The sequence below is a fragment of the Miniopterus schreibersii genome (genome assembly GCF_964146895.1).
Source record: "Miniopterus schreibersii genome assembly, chromosome: 2".
Taxonomy (NCBI): domain Eukaryota; kingdom Metazoa; phylum Chordata; class Mammalia; order Chiroptera; family Miniopteridae; genus Miniopterus; species Miniopterus schreibersii.
Window position 1 is genome coordinate 111,720,565 of NC_138102.1, and position 15,704 is coordinate 111,736,268.

General features: G+C 34.4%; 1 protein-coding gene across 1 annotated transcript in view; it reads left to right on the forward strand.

Moving 5' to 3' along the window:
* DCN (decorin) overlaps positions 1 to 15,106 on the forward strand; it is a 39,677-nt gene extending 24,571 nt beyond the window's left edge. The window contains exons 5-8 of the mRNA XM_081130769.1: positions 385 to 498; positions 5,732 to 5,825; positions 8,990 to 9,128; positions 14,364 to 15,106. Of these exons, the coding sequence (XP_080986895.1) occupies positions 385 to 498; positions 5,732 to 5,825; positions 8,990 to 9,128; positions 14,364 to 14,558 (542 nt within the window). The 3' untranslated portion in view covers positions 14,559 to 15,106. The remainder of the gene's footprint in view (positions 1 to 384; positions 499 to 5,731; positions 5,826 to 8,989; positions 9,129 to 14,363) is intronic.
* The last annotated feature ends 598 nt before the right edge of the window (positions 15,107 to 15,704 follow it).

Here is a 15,704-nt window from a genome sequence, read left to right on the forward strand (position 1 = left end):
TCAGATTGTTTAACAACATTTTATTGTATTTTAAGAAAGTAATAGCCCTATAATAAGTGCAATTTGTAAATACTTGCTTTTGTTGATTTCTGGGCAAAACTGTGTATGAACCTTAAATAATTTTGTTGTTTTTGTTTTTGCTACTATTACTCTTTCACAAATATTGGCTTTTTTTGTTGTTGCTATTTGTTTGTTTTAGTAAGAGTTATTTTTACCCCTTTTTACTATCCCTTTGAGGAACATTGCTTTAATTTCTCTTTTGTTTTTCAGTCAAGATATTATTGAACCACATTTCTGTTAAACTCCATGTTGAAACAGACACTATTCTGACTTGTAATATCCTAAAACTGTCCTCTAAAAGCTCTGCACTTAATGCATTTGCAGAACTGGGCACCAACCCACTGAAGAGCTTAGGGATTGAGAACGGAGCCTTCCAGGGAATGAAGAAGCTCTCCTACATCCGCATTGCTGACACCAATATAACCTCCATCCCTCAAGGTGACAGAAAATTCTCCAAAGCAGTTTGAAAATCTAAATCTAAAGGTGTTGACACTTAAAAGAGATTGTTTGGAAAATGTGAATGGTGACTCATGTGGCCAACTTTATTTCTAGTAAATTCTCTACCTCTGGAAGTGTTTCTACTGAGCCTGGCTCACCATTGAGCCATCCAGGCTCCTTGTGGAAATGGCCAGACTCTTTCACCTATAAAGTCTCTTATAAGATGTAACTCAATGCACAGTGACTTTATATAGTAGGATTGTGATTTCACAAAGAAAAAACTAGTTATTTTAAGAAATAGAATGCCTTAGCAGTACTTTGTTTAAAAAGAAAGAGAAGAAGAGAGAAAGGTACATGGAAGTACCTCTGAAATTGAGCCAATTTTTACTATGAGTCTCTAATCCCATAGTGAATTTCTTCCCTTCTGAGGATTTTCCAGTTATTACTCTCTGAGTAAGAGGATTCACAGGCACCATACTCTTATTTTAATAGAGGCAGTCATGTGTTATAAAGAGTGTGAATTTTGGAGGCTGCTTTTTTGACTTCAAATTGTCACTAATTGGCTCTGGGACCTTGAACCAGTTCTTAAAAACGGTGCCTAAATTTCTTTATTTATTTGTGACATGAAAATAATATTAGTATCTACCTCGTTGGGTTATTTTAAAATTAAACAAGTAATTAGAGGAATATCTGGCATATAGACAAGCAGTGGATTAATATTACCTTCTGTTGTTAATTAAAAAGATTTTGGACACTCATTTTGCTTAGACAAAGTTCCAAACACAAGATACAAGACAGTGAATAGCACACACTACCTGCCTGCAAGGCGCTGATCGCCTGGAGCAAAGCCAGATGGTTAAACAGCAGGCCCCGCACAGTCACGGGGGGAACTCACTGCGTGAAGGGCCACCCAGGAGAGCGGCATACGCTACTCTTTGTGAATCAGAAAAGGCATCAAATCACCAAAAATAAGTTTCTCTAACTGTCACGTTTTCCCTGTCTTAGGTTCTTCAGTCTCACAAAAAACCCTCTCTGTTCTCGAATTTTCCTTTCAATCTGGCCCTTCTCGTTTTCTGGTGTCTTATTCTTGGACTGGGTAGAAAATGTAGCTATTTGCGCACAGAAAACAATGACCCTTTACTGCGCTTCCATGGGAACTTCAACTCTTCAGAATACGTATTCCATAGAATTGTTTCTTCCCACCCCTTTGCCCTCTCCACAGTCTTCTTGCTACAGAGGATGTTTTTGGCTTATAATAGCAACTACTGGTGTAGATGGATGGACACAGACAGATCCATAGACAGAGAAGGGAGATTGATTTACAGTTCATACAGCACATTCCTGTTGAGTCTCTGACCTGTTGCATGTATCAAGTGATCTTCTTTATCCCCAATGCAGGGGTTATGTACATTATATACATATAAAATATATATATTTTTTATTTTTTTTATTTTTGTTCAAAATATTACAGATGTCCCTTTTTCTCCCCAATGACCCAATCCACCCCAAATATATTTTATTTATATTACTATTTTTATGTACTTTGTTATATTTTATGATATATAAAGTTACCTATCTTTGTCTATATCTATCTATATCTATTATCTATGTCTATCCATCTAGCTAATCTATCTATCTATCTATCTATCTATCTATCTATCTATCTATCTATCTATCTATCATCTATCTATCATCTATCTAATCTATCTATCTATCTATCTATCTATCTATCTATCTATCTATCTATCATCTATCTATCTAATCTATCGTCATCTCTTGCCTAAAGCCTTAGAGCTGTAGAAGGTGAAGTAAAGTAGTTGGAATTTAAGGTCCAGGTCTTCCCACTACATGCCGCCACATGGCCTGCATTCAGAACAATCTTTGATTTTGCTGTCCTTAATGCATCTTCCTAAATATCCCTCAGTGACACATTTCATCACTTAGTTGTCTGTTTTTCTGTACTTTCTTATGTCTTTTCCCTCTCCTAGGTGCTCTTTTCTCATCTCACTTTTATTTACTAAACATTAATATTAAATATTAAAATTATAGTAATTAAATTTTATTCAGCACTTGACCAAATGCCTTTCATAGGTTCTGTTATTTGTGCCAAATGCTTTTCATGGATCCTGTTATATGAATCTCAAAACAATCTCTGTAAAGAATATTATTACACCTGTTTTATAAATGAGGAAAATGAGGCTTAAAGAAAAGTAAATTGTGACCAAAGTCTTGGAGCTAGGAAGTGGCCAAGCCGGGATTGACAAAGCCAATGTTTGACCATTCACTTCACTGCTATGCTACACCCTCCAATGCATATTTATACATATCTAATATCTAATATCTAATATGTGAGTCTACCTTTCTTGGGCTAGACCCTTCTAGCTGAACATCAGCAACCTTCAGAGAGTCTTCATCTCTAAGTGTTATCTTCCACCACTGATGGAAACAGGCAGTGGAATGGGGTGGAGAGATTATAAATTCACTCTTAGGTTAGAGCAGCCTGAGAGAGAAGCCGGACTCAGCCTTTTAGTTACTCTCTGACTTTAGCCTAATTATTCACATATCTAAAACCTCCGTTTTGTTATCTATAAAGTGAAGATATTAATGACATCTTTCTTTGAGAATATTTGTGAGGGTTAATAGATGTAAGCCTTGTAATGCACACACATAGTATTTGGTCCAAAATAAGCTGTCAATGTTTTATCTCTTTTTAAATTTTTTTTTACCTTTATTGTTGAAAGTATTACAGATGTCCCCCTTTTCCCCCATTGATCCCTCCAGCCCGCATCCACCCCACCCCCAGGCCTTCTCCATACCAATGTCTGTGTCCATGGGTTATGCTTATAAACATACAAGTTCTTTGATTAACTCTCCCCACCCACCCACCCCTGCCTTCCCACTGAGGTCCCTCAGTCTGTTCCAAAATAAACTGATGAACAAAATAGATCCAGAGACATAGGAGCATGTTTTATCTTAATATAAAAACAGAAAAGAGATAAAGTAACTATAGTTTAGGTTCTTTGGCTAAATGCTACAGTGCCAAAGGATGATGATGTTCTTTATAAATTTGACTCTATCCTGTGCAAAGTTTTCTTCCACAATCAAACTTCCTCCTGGCTACAACTTTCCTTTTGGTAAACTAATGTTCCCAAAGGGAGACAATTAGAAACTTTGTAAGAATGACAGATGTGATGATAACTTGGTGTTCTGGAAATACTGCATTTTAAATACATCTTGTCATGGTAATAGGAAGAAAATATATGCATTCATTGCTTTTTATATACTTACTTGTTTTACTCATAGAAATAGTTTAAAAATCCTCACGTATTTATTCTATGGAGATTCAAGTCATTGAAATCCCTTATTCCAAGAGTGACTGTGATTTCCTGATACTTATTCATGAGAATAATGCAATTGTGGTTTCATTTCCTTCAGTTAAGAGCATGTTATTTTAACTCTTTCTGGCCATAGGGAACTTATTACATTCCCTACTTAGTAGCTAGATAACCTACAACATTTGTAACTGTATATATCTGTTTCTTCATCTATGAAATGGGACAAATGAAAAATAACTTAAATATTGAAAAAATTAAACGAGCTAAGTTAGCAAAAGTGCCAATTTCAGTGTTTGGCACAAAACAGGCATTCAGTAAGTAAAACCTTTCCTCAGCATCTCCCACATAAATATAGAAACTAACAGTCATTTTCAAATCAAATATGGACTACATTTTTACATTAAATAGACAACCTTGACAGAACTCAGTGGGATGCAATGAAAATTTTAGACCAATCATAACATGTGATTTTCCATTTCTGTTCTTAATGGACAGATAACCAACACTTTCTGCTAAGCAGATGTTAGTTCTACATGCAGCCAATTTGCAGTTTTCTTTGTAGTTGTTGCTGTTATTGTAAGTGGAACAATATGCTGTTTAAAAACTTGTATAAAAACGTAATACCTCCTCAGATGGCAGGAGGAAATGAAAATAAAATATTAAACTTTTATATTTATATTACTACATTTTTAGAATTCCTAGCCATTCAAGAAGTAATGTCCAGAGGTTTCGTGGATACTTTGGATTTAAAATGATTTCTCCACGTGCTCTACATATGGCAGATCACTTGGTTACAGGCCTCTGCACCCCACTCTTATATAGAAACAGTCTTGATTTTAAAAGTCCAAGGAAACTTTAAGTCTTTCTATACACCCATGTACAGAGGCTTTTGATATTTTTATGGAAAGGGTGATTAAGACTAAGAACAGTATATCAATGTTAGTTTTTTTAAAAAATATGATTTTACTGCCCGGCCGGGTGTGGCTCAGCGGTTGAGCATCGACCTAGGATCCAAGCAATCAGGGTTCGATTCCCGGTCAGGGCACATGCCTGGGTTGCAGGCTCGATCAATGACTCTCTCATCATTGATGTTTCTATCTCTCTCTCTCCCTCTCCTTTCCTCTCTCTGAAATTAATAAAGATATGTTTAAAAAAAAAATAAATAAAAATATATATGATTTTACCGATTTTTAGAGAGGAAAGGAAAGGGGGAGAGAGAGAGAAAGATCAATGTGAGAGAGAAACATCAAACATTGATCGCTGTCACCTGTATGCACCACAACTGGGGGCTGAACCCGAAACCTAGGCATATGGAAATCGATTTCCTGACTGGAAATCGAACCGGAGACCCTTTGGTGCATAGGATGACGCTCAACCAACTAAGCCACACCAGCCAGGGCATCAATGTTAGTTGTTAATGATGATCATTAATGAAATAACTAGTTAACTTATATAGTATATAATCTCTTTACTACAGTTCAACTGTTCAGCTCTTCATTGTAGAGTTATTATCTTTTGTCAATGGCATGGTTACCCCATTAACAAAGTGTAAGAACTTAATGAGATTCAAGGTCTCACTGCAGTTCTGCAATTGTGCCCTAACAACTCCTGGTGGGGTGGAATCGACTACATGTTAAGCACAGTCTATGTGTCTGTTAAATTCAATCTAGGAGGAAAGTAAAAATGTCTCACCCTACTTTCAAGGTCATATATTATTATCAAAGGGATGAAGGAAAATGATTAAAAGCAAAACTAATAAACAACTAATAAACAAGACAAAAAGCAAATAGTTTGGACTGTATATCTTTTAGAAAATGGCATATGGGTCCTCATTACGTCTTTCTACATTCTTGTAATGATGTTCACATGCTAATTTAACATTTGTATTTGTATTCCAGGTCTCCCTCCTTCCCTTACTGAATTACATCTGGATGGCAACAAAATCACCAGAGTCGAAGCAGCTAGCCTGAAAGGACTGAATAATTTGGCTAAGTAATAATATTCTTTCATGACATTCTGTCAGTAAAATGGCTACGTGTATTAGTGCCTACATGCTCAGAATTAGAAACATGATTGATTTTTTTACTGCACCACATTTTTTAAATTTTCACCCAAAGATATGTTTTTATTGATTATGATTAGAGAGACAGAAAGGGAGAGAGAGAGAGAGAGAAATGTGAATTGGTTGCCTCCCATGTGCACCTGCACCAGGGATGGAACCCACAACTTAGGTATGTACCCTGACCAGGAATTGAACCCACAACGTTTTGGTGTACAGGACCACACTCCAGCCAACTGATCCACCTTGCCAGGGCTGGACCACTTGTTTTGTTGTTGTTTATAACAACCTCAGACTTCAGCTAGCCCAATTATTTCTTTAAAAAAACACACTAATGAAATAGTATACTTACTGTAACCACCAAGATCAACCTCTTATTTTATGAATACCCTATTGTTGTTAGATTAAGATATAACTTATTAGAAGGCATTTAATTAAATCAGTATGTTCATTCAATATGTTCTTAGTTGCTTTGAAGTTTGAGTAAATTATAACGCAGTGTCCAGAATTTAAAAATGCATTAAAATGAAAACTACCAGGACAAAGAAATATTGGGCATCCTACACCACATTATAGAGTTAGAATAGTTATGATGATATTCTCAAATTCTTATTCTGAAAAGTTTAAATTATCTCTGGACATTTAATGTAGTATAAATTTTTTTTAAAAAATGTGTAGCTCTTCTTCAGTGTCTTGCTTTCTAAGCTAACTTCAATCTTGCTATATTTACGATCTGGTTAAGTAATAAAAAGAGGAGAGTTCTGGCAAACTCTTTCAGTTGTCTTCAAGGAACACTCTGTTCTTGAGCCACACTATTGCTGAATGTTTTTACAGAGAAGCATGGTGTTATTCCAAATTGGCTCACTCTTCCTTTTGTATATAAATTACATGGTAGATAAATAAAAATGAAATATTCAGTTCGTCTTGGAGAAATACCTACTACCAGATGGGTAGATAATGCAGCTTTTCCCATTCTGTGGATATTTCTCAATGACCCAGTGGATGGTAAAGGCTGAAGATGAGCCCATGCAGATGACAGTCCCTACAAAATATTACCCTGGTGTGTCTCAAATGCTAAGAAATCCTCTATCTAAAGCTATTATAATTTCAGCTTCTTTTCTTTCTTTTTTTAAAACATATCTTTACTGATTTCAGATCAATAAAGGAGAGGGGGAGAGAGAGGGATAGAAACATCAATGATGAGAGTCGTCATTGATCGGCTGCCTCCTACAAGCCCCTGACTGGGGATCAAGCCCACAACCCGGGCATGTGCCCTGACTGGGAATTGAACTGTGATCTCCTGGATCCTAGGTCGATGTTCAACTGTAATTTCAGCTTCTAATGTAGAAAATATTTTTCAAAATAGTAGTATGTATCACCCACTTTCTTTGTTAATTCGATCCCTCTAGCTGCAGAAAAATGCTTATTGTGCAGAACTGTCTTTAGGACAGCTATTATTATTATTGGATCTTTATTTGGAGGAGGAGTAGAGATAAGAATTAACAATAGTCTAATGTTCTAAATATGGTAAACCATTCAAGGCATAATATTTGTGCCTTTTTAGTACACAATTTATTTCATACTGAAAATGGTATGGACATTTTGAGATTCTGCACTTAACATTAACATCATATGCTTTGTATCAAGTAGAAAGAAGCATAAAGAGCTAATAAGCTTTGAAAAGGCCAATAGAAGAGAGAATTTCTGTTTTAATGGATTTGAATTCCATTCATTAAATTAGAGCAGATGTCCTCATTGGCCAAGGAAACTTTTCTAACTCTTAAATTTATCAAACACATTTCTTTTTGGAATCAAGTCCAGAAAAAATGTGTCTATTAAACTATAAAATCCTTGTTTCTTGAACCATGTGCCCTCTGCCCTCACAAGCCTAGGATAATGTCTTGAACATATTAAGTTATTGAATATATCAGTAAATTATTTAAAAATTGAAATTTCCTTGGATAAATTATGAAGAATATTATATCTTAAGAAATATGTTATTCCCAAATGGGTATGGGACATAGAGTGTTGTAAGAAATAGGAGGCATGATTCTGAAATAAAAAAAGGAGAGGCCAGAAACAAGAGATGAGTGCTGAAGACTAAGGGAGAACCAAAAGACTCTGAGTCAAGATGCCAGGTTAAGAATCTATAGCTAAAATAAACCAACTCTGGTCTTCACTGAGTTATTTCAAATACCAAATCATGATTAAAATTGGGAGACTTTGGTTACCTAAGCCAGCATCTAAATCTTAAAAGGTCTCAAAAGTCAGAGCTAGCTGAAGGCAAACAGAAACCATCCTATAAAATGTGCCCAAGTCTCCTTCACTGGGTTAGAAGAAATCCAATAGATTCTTCCTCTTTTTCTCCCTTGAAGGTTTCTGACTCTCTTCCAATATCTTCTTGTCTCATCCCTAGAGATCTAGGTCAGAGACCAGGGTCAGAAATCAGGGATGTTGGCACCAGGTATATTCCAACAGTAACAGATGGTCATTGATGAATTTTTTCAAATTAGTGCAAGATGCTAACTATGGTAACCTTTCTGGAAGGTAGGTTTATTGACCCATAGAACCTTGTACCTTCTATTTCCAACAAATAAATGTGTGTGGTGAATATACAATTGCTTAATTTTCAAAGTAACCAAAATGATAACCATATTCCTTTTATTTTTCTCCCAAATGAATTCACTACATTCGTTATATGTAAAAATCAACTCAACAGCTATTCATTGATCATTTCAAGCTCTGTGTTAGTACTGAATGTGCCACAAGACAATCACTTCTCAAGGAAAGACACACAAGTACAGAGTCCCTTGAGTTTTACAAGAAGGTGACAGCAAGAAACTTGCTTTATGAGCATTTACTAGAGGTACCGATTCAGTCTGCTACTGTCAGAGGAATTTTAAAGAAGGTAACTCTAGGATGAAATCTTAAGAACCGGTGGGCTTTGTCCAAGTTCACCAGGTTTGGGAAAAAAGCACTCTAGGCAAAGGTAAGAGTGAGTGCAAAAATGTCCTTTTCTCGTGACTTAGTTAATCACATGCTTGTGAGAAGACATCCATGTGTGGGGTAAGCCCTTGTCTTCTCTTTTCTGTTGCAGGTTGGGGCTAAGCTTCAACAACATCTCTACGGTTGACAATGGCTCTCTGGCCAATACTCCCCATCTGAGAGAACTTCACTTGAATAACAACAACCTTCTCAAAGTGCCTGGTGGGCTGGCCGAACATAAGTACATCCAGGTAATGCAGTGTCACTAACTATTGTGAATGACATCTAGGGAGTAAACCCTCTTTACTGGGAAGCTAGGAGGTAGGAAGCTCTGCTGAGAAATTTTGCAGAGAGATATTTTTAATGCTTCCACATAAATAGTCATTCTAGTTTTATAAAATGTAAGTTTAAATGATCCATTTTAAAAAATTAGTGCTATTGCCTTGAACTTACTATAATGCTTGCTTCCAGAATATAATATTTCTATGAGGCGGGGTAATCTCAAGTCACAGATCAGTGTAATAAATACATACTGGTTGGAAAAGATGACATAATCTGTGATGCATAGATATGAAATAAATTGCAGTTTTGACTTTTAGCTTCAGCAAATGTCATACAGGTCAAAAGAGAATGTTTATCTAGCCGTGCGACTGAACTAACTTTATATAAATCATCAAGTTATAAATCATCAAGTTATAATCCTTCTAATCAGAAGGATTAGAAGATATGATTCAGTGATCCACTGTGGAAATAGAGCTTTGCAGTCTATAAATCTATAAATGAAGACATACTTGTTAGTTTAAATAGTGATAATAATTTCATATATAAGAATATAAGACTTCCATTGTTACTTTGAGGAACTAAAACAAACTTGTTATTTAAATTATATAGTTTTTAAAAATCAGTAATGTGGTCATCTATAGATTTTACATATTTGCTTATTTTATCTAAATCTCCAGCTTTTTAAAGTTCATATTGAAATTGGTTCAGAGAATTAATAGGCACTTAGTGCAGCCATCATGATTCAGAAACTATTCCTTGACACCAACACTATGTTATAGGTAAAACCATTTTATAAAGTTGCCTTTTGGTAATCTAGTATCTCAACCTTATTGCTTGGGGTTCAAGGTAGTTTTATATTTTACTCTGCTCTCAACAGTATCAATAAGTTACTGGTATTTTTATTAAGTTGTGACAAAAACTCCAAATTAAATTGATATATCACAGTTTTCATTATTTTATGCTAATTCTTTTTCATTGTATCTTGGGTGATGGTAGAGAAGTGAGTAAACAAGTTTTAAGCCACAAGTAAAACCAGGTCTCTTAGGAGACCAGATAAGAATAGCTATCATTGTTGCTGTTAAGATTTTACTTGGTGGTGGATTTTGTTCTGTTTTTGTTTGTTTGCCTGTTTTTGTTTTTAGGTCTCAGTATAATCATTTTCACCTTCTTGATTGCTATTTTTCAAATGTTAGTCTGAACACATTATTGAGTTCATAAAATCAGTTTCATGGATTCTTTAGAAACATTTATGACATATGATAGGATGGGATGGGATGGGATGGGATGGACTAGAATAGAATAAATTTAATATAAAAGAAAAAATCACTGTAATGCTAAGTATTTTTTAAATTTCATATGCACAGATTTATATATACTAAAGCTCAATATATAATGTGTTTCATATTGTGGATCACAGAGAAAAAATATAAAACATTCTAGTTTGAAGTCTTTGTTGAATATCAGCAAAGTGTTTATTGAATATCATTAACTGTAAGTGTCCCGCATACAGAAGGGCCTCACTCATGGTTTTCCATATCTAATTGGCTCTCCATGAACTCGTTTTACCTCTCTTTCTACAAGCCCAAGGGATTTCACTTAACCTGCTTCGTTTTCGATAAATATATAGTTCAATTATTTTAAGCAAAATTATATAGTTGTTCAACATCACCACAATCTAGTTTCAGAACTTTTCTATTACCCTCAAAATATTCTCTTATTAATTTCTTATCAGTTCTCAATCTCATCTTCAGACACAGGAAATCATTAATCTTCTTTCTCCCTCTATAGATTTGCCTTTTATGGACATTTTATATAAATGTAATCATAACAATGTGTGGCTTTTGTGTCTGGCTTTTTTAAAATGTATCATAATGATTTTAGGACATCCACATCATAGCATTTTTTAGAAGTTCATTCATGTTTATTGGTAAAGAGCATTCCATTATATGGATATGCCACATTTTGTTTGCTAGTAGTACACTGTAATGGCAAAGCTCACTGGTTGCCTCCTGCAGTGGCCAGGTGCTCTAACCCCTGAGCTATAGAGCCAAAGGAAGATGAGACATTTCCTTTATTTGGCTGTGGCAGGCCAAACGTACAAGATGGACAAACCCACACTCTCTTCTGGTGGTGGCCAGCCGGGCATACACGGGGGACAAACCCACCCAGGGAGAACAGACCACAAACCCGCACCTCTAAAAGTCCTAGGCCAGTCTTATAGGACCCAAGACAATAGTGGCTCTCAGCCAATGGGTCAGACATTAACCAACTAACAGGGCATCTGTTTTGACCATGCTATATCATGTTTACGTAACTGTGGCCTTCTGCTGTGAGAAGGTGGCAAGAAAGCCTAAGTGTGTTCACTTTCCCTATAACACTTTCTGATCACTGTAGCTTTTGACTATTTTGAAATTGGAGTAAAGGTCCTCTAACTTTGTTCTTAATTTTCAAAACTTTTTTGGCTATTCTTCTTTCTTTGCATTTCCATGTAATTTCAGAATCAACTTGTTCATTTCTGCTAAAATAGCCTGTTAGGACTTTGATAGGAATTGTGTTGAATCTTTAGATCAATTAAGGGAGACTTTTTATCATGATAATATTGACTCCTCCAATTAACAATAATGTAATACCTCTCTATTTTATCTTCTTTAATTTTTCACAAAAATGTTTTGTCATTTTTAGGATATAAGTGTTATAATTATTTTATTAAATTCATTCTTAATTTTTAAAATTTTGTTGTGAATGAATTGTTACATTAATTTTATTTTGAATTGCTTGTTGCCAGTATAATTCAAATTCAACAAAAATAAACAAAAATAAACAAAAATTCAATTGGTTTTTGTTTATTGATCTTCTATCCTAGTACTGTTTAAAATTGTTTTTAGTTGCAGCTAGTTTTTATGTATTCCTTTGGACATTCTATATTCAGGATCATGTAATGTGTAAATAAAGGCAGTTTTAATTATTCTTTTTTATCTAAATTCCTTTAATTTCTTTTTCTTCCTTCATTGCAATGGATAGAATCACTAGTGCAATATTGAATTGAAGTGTTGAAATTAGACATCTTTGCCTTGTTTCCTAGTTTAAGAGGGGATTGAACAATCAATTAAATCAATTTTACATTTCTGAGACAAATAGTGCTTCACCTTGTCCATGATGTATGATTCTTTTAAATCTTGTGAGATACAGTTTTCTAACAGGTTGTTAAAATTTTTTGTCTATATTTATATGAGATATTTGATTATAGTTTTCTTGTGATGATTTTTGTCTGGCTTTAGTATTAGAAAATATTGACTTCACAGAATGAGTTGGGAATCTAATTTTCTTTTTACACAGACTAATACTTGTTTTATGTCTTGATGTTTTCTCTAAGTTTCAATATTAGCCATAAACTCTCACCAACACCTCTCTTCTTTCTTGCTAATCACTGCTAGGAAATAGAGAGTGGTAAATAACAATACAAATTTTTCACAATTTGAGAATCATAAAATAAAAATAATCACAAGTATTGTTTTGATTTTAATATTCCTTGTTCCTCTTTCTGTATGAGATCTATCATTTTCCTTATAAACCTTCACTTAAACAAGGCCTTTTTCACCAATAAGTGAGTGTGAGTGTTCTGATAGGTGGAACAGTATTTCAAGTCAATTATTTTAAGGGAGCACTTCATAAGTTTTATAGCTTGCTTCAGAAATTGTTGCCTTAACATTATATTTTTGCCTTGGTCGTATGGTTGTATGGTCATTTATTGCTCTTCAGAATTCACATCTACAATAATGGAAGTAAAAAACTCATTTCTAAAGTCCTTTTAGTAAGTCTTATATTTGGTTTCCCCAAGGAAATGTATGAACAAATCACCATTATCTTAAACATAATCATAAATACATTTCAGAAAAAATGTTTTGATGAACTATAACATTATATTCATAGAATATAATTTGTAAATATAATACATTTTTGTTAAAACTTTCTAGGTATATTTATTCCAAATGCTGTAACACTCAAGTGTTTCTTAGAGCTTGTGATTCCTTATTTTGATTTCAATACTATATAACCTCTTTTTCTTTACTACATATTACCTCCTCATTTTATAAAATTTCATTGAAAGGTCTACCATTTGTCTATGCCCTGAAAATATACTATTCCATGTAGACACAATTTATGAAATAACCATGAATCCATTCATTTATTCATTCAACATATATTTACTTATTGAACTCCTGTTCTAGTAGATAGTATAGATACAATCTTGAACAAAACAGAAAAGGTTTTCCTCCCAATGGAACTTTTATTCTACAGGAGGACAACAGACAAAAACCAAATAAAAATATAATATGCTATATAGCGATAACTGCTATAAAGAAAAATAAAGAATTGTAATTGGGACAGAGTATGGCAGAATGGGATGTTTGAGGAGGATGTTTCTGCTAAGGAGAAATGAATTACATGAGGAAGCAAGCCTGGAATACATCTTAGAGAAGGTTACCCCAGGTGGAGGAAACTGTGTGCCCACATGAGGAGGAACCAGGCTTTGTATATGAGCAGAGAAGCAAGAAGGCCAGGGAGGTTGGAATGAGCCTTGAGGGAGATGAGGTCAGAGCAGAAGGATGTTGGAACATGTAGGATCTGGAGGCCAATGTGAGAACTTTGGACTGTATTCTGCATGACATGGGAAGCAAGTGGAATATTGAGACAAAGAAGATATAACTTGGCTTAGTTTTATAAATAATTGCTTCGTGAACTGAAAACAAGAAAAGAAAAAGAAAGAATAGACTTTACAAAGGCAGAAGAGAAAGCAGGAAGAACAACCAGGGCAGCTTCAATAATACAGAAGACAGTGGCAGCTTTAGGGAAGGGTTTGGGAGTAGACGGGGAGAACTGGGTTATATGTATATTTTAAAGTTTGAGCTGGCAAGATTTGTTGATGGTTGGGCAGAGAGTAGAAGAGAAAGGGAGGGGCAATGATAATGACACTATTTTTAGCTGGAGCATCTGAAGACCTTGAAGTGCCATATTCCGAAATGAGGAGACTAAGGAAGGTTACAGCAAGTTTTAAAGCAAAGAGAGAAATCAAAATTTGGTTTGAGAAGTATTACAGTATTTAAACTAAAGGATGAAAATACTGAAAAAGAATAAGATATTTATACAAGAAGCCTCAATATATTCAGAGGAAAATAACTATTTTCCATTGTTTTATGTTGCAGGTTGTCTACCTTCATAACAATAATATCTCTGCAGTTGGGACTAATGACTTCTGCCCACCTGGATTCAACACCAAAAAGGCTTCTTATTCAGGAGTGAGCCTTTTCAGCAACCCAGTTCAGTACTGGGAAATTCAGCCAGCCACCTTCCGATGTATGTATGTGCGCTCTGCCATTCAGCTCGGAAACTACAAGTAACTCCCAAGAAAGCCCTCATTTTTATAACCTGGCCAAATCCCATTAATGCCATTGCTCAAAAAAGGAAAAAAAGAAAATGAAAGCTAGATACTGAAATCCTTAACTGGAATGTGGATATTTTCCCCACATGACTTATTATGCATAAAGCCAAATATGCAGTTTAAATAATTGCCTACAATAAAAAAAAAATGTTTTGCCTGCCATTTCGGAATCCTTTTTTGAAGCTTTCTGTTGATGTTAACTGATCTATTGCAGATATTCTTATTTCACTAAATGTAAAATTTGGAGAAAATATGTATGTCCAAAATTTAGTAAAGCTTTTCTTTTTTTAAATTTAAGGAATTAAATTTAAAAAGTATCAATCTTCTGTAGCTCATAGGATGGTTAGTACTTTGACATAAAGTCAAAACTCAAACTCTAGCTTTGTATTAATCCCCATTGTTACTGGAAAAGCCTCATTTGAATTTGTAAATTCAGTATAGGCTATGTAAAATTTTTACTGTCATTATTTTGAAAAAAAATAAATTCACAAGTTCACATTCAAAATATTACTATTGTATAAAAGTGTAATTGTAAACCATCCCTAAGCTAACTTCCTGAAGAGTAGACATTACTTTCTTGATACAAACAGCACATTGTTTCAAGTCCTTAGATATTTCTTCTGCTCCTGTCCTTTAGCATTTGTGTATTATAACTTACATCATCTATATTCAGTGTTAAGCGATAAAGCACAAAATTGACTTTTGTTGATTGGTCTAGAAAACTGATATTTTATAATTCCTACGATCTAAGTCAGTTTTAAAGCTATCATGTATATAATTAGGCTGCTCACCTGAACATTTCTATAATTACTAGATGTATTAGAAATATTTATGGCATTTAGTTAAGCTTTCCTTCAACTTTAGAATGTTTTCTCTAGGATTTAGAAACAATTATCAAAGCAGACCATTCAACAAGCCTGGGAATGGGATGATTTACCAAGAGTAAATATTTATCAAAAAGTGTATTTATGCCATCAACATCTAATAAGTAAACATGGAAAGACAGTTTGTTTCTTCTACAAAGTTGGATGTTTTATGGTTGTAAATACTAAAAACCAAATCCAAACTGGTTTAAACTATAAAGGAAAATACAAAATAGGTAAAC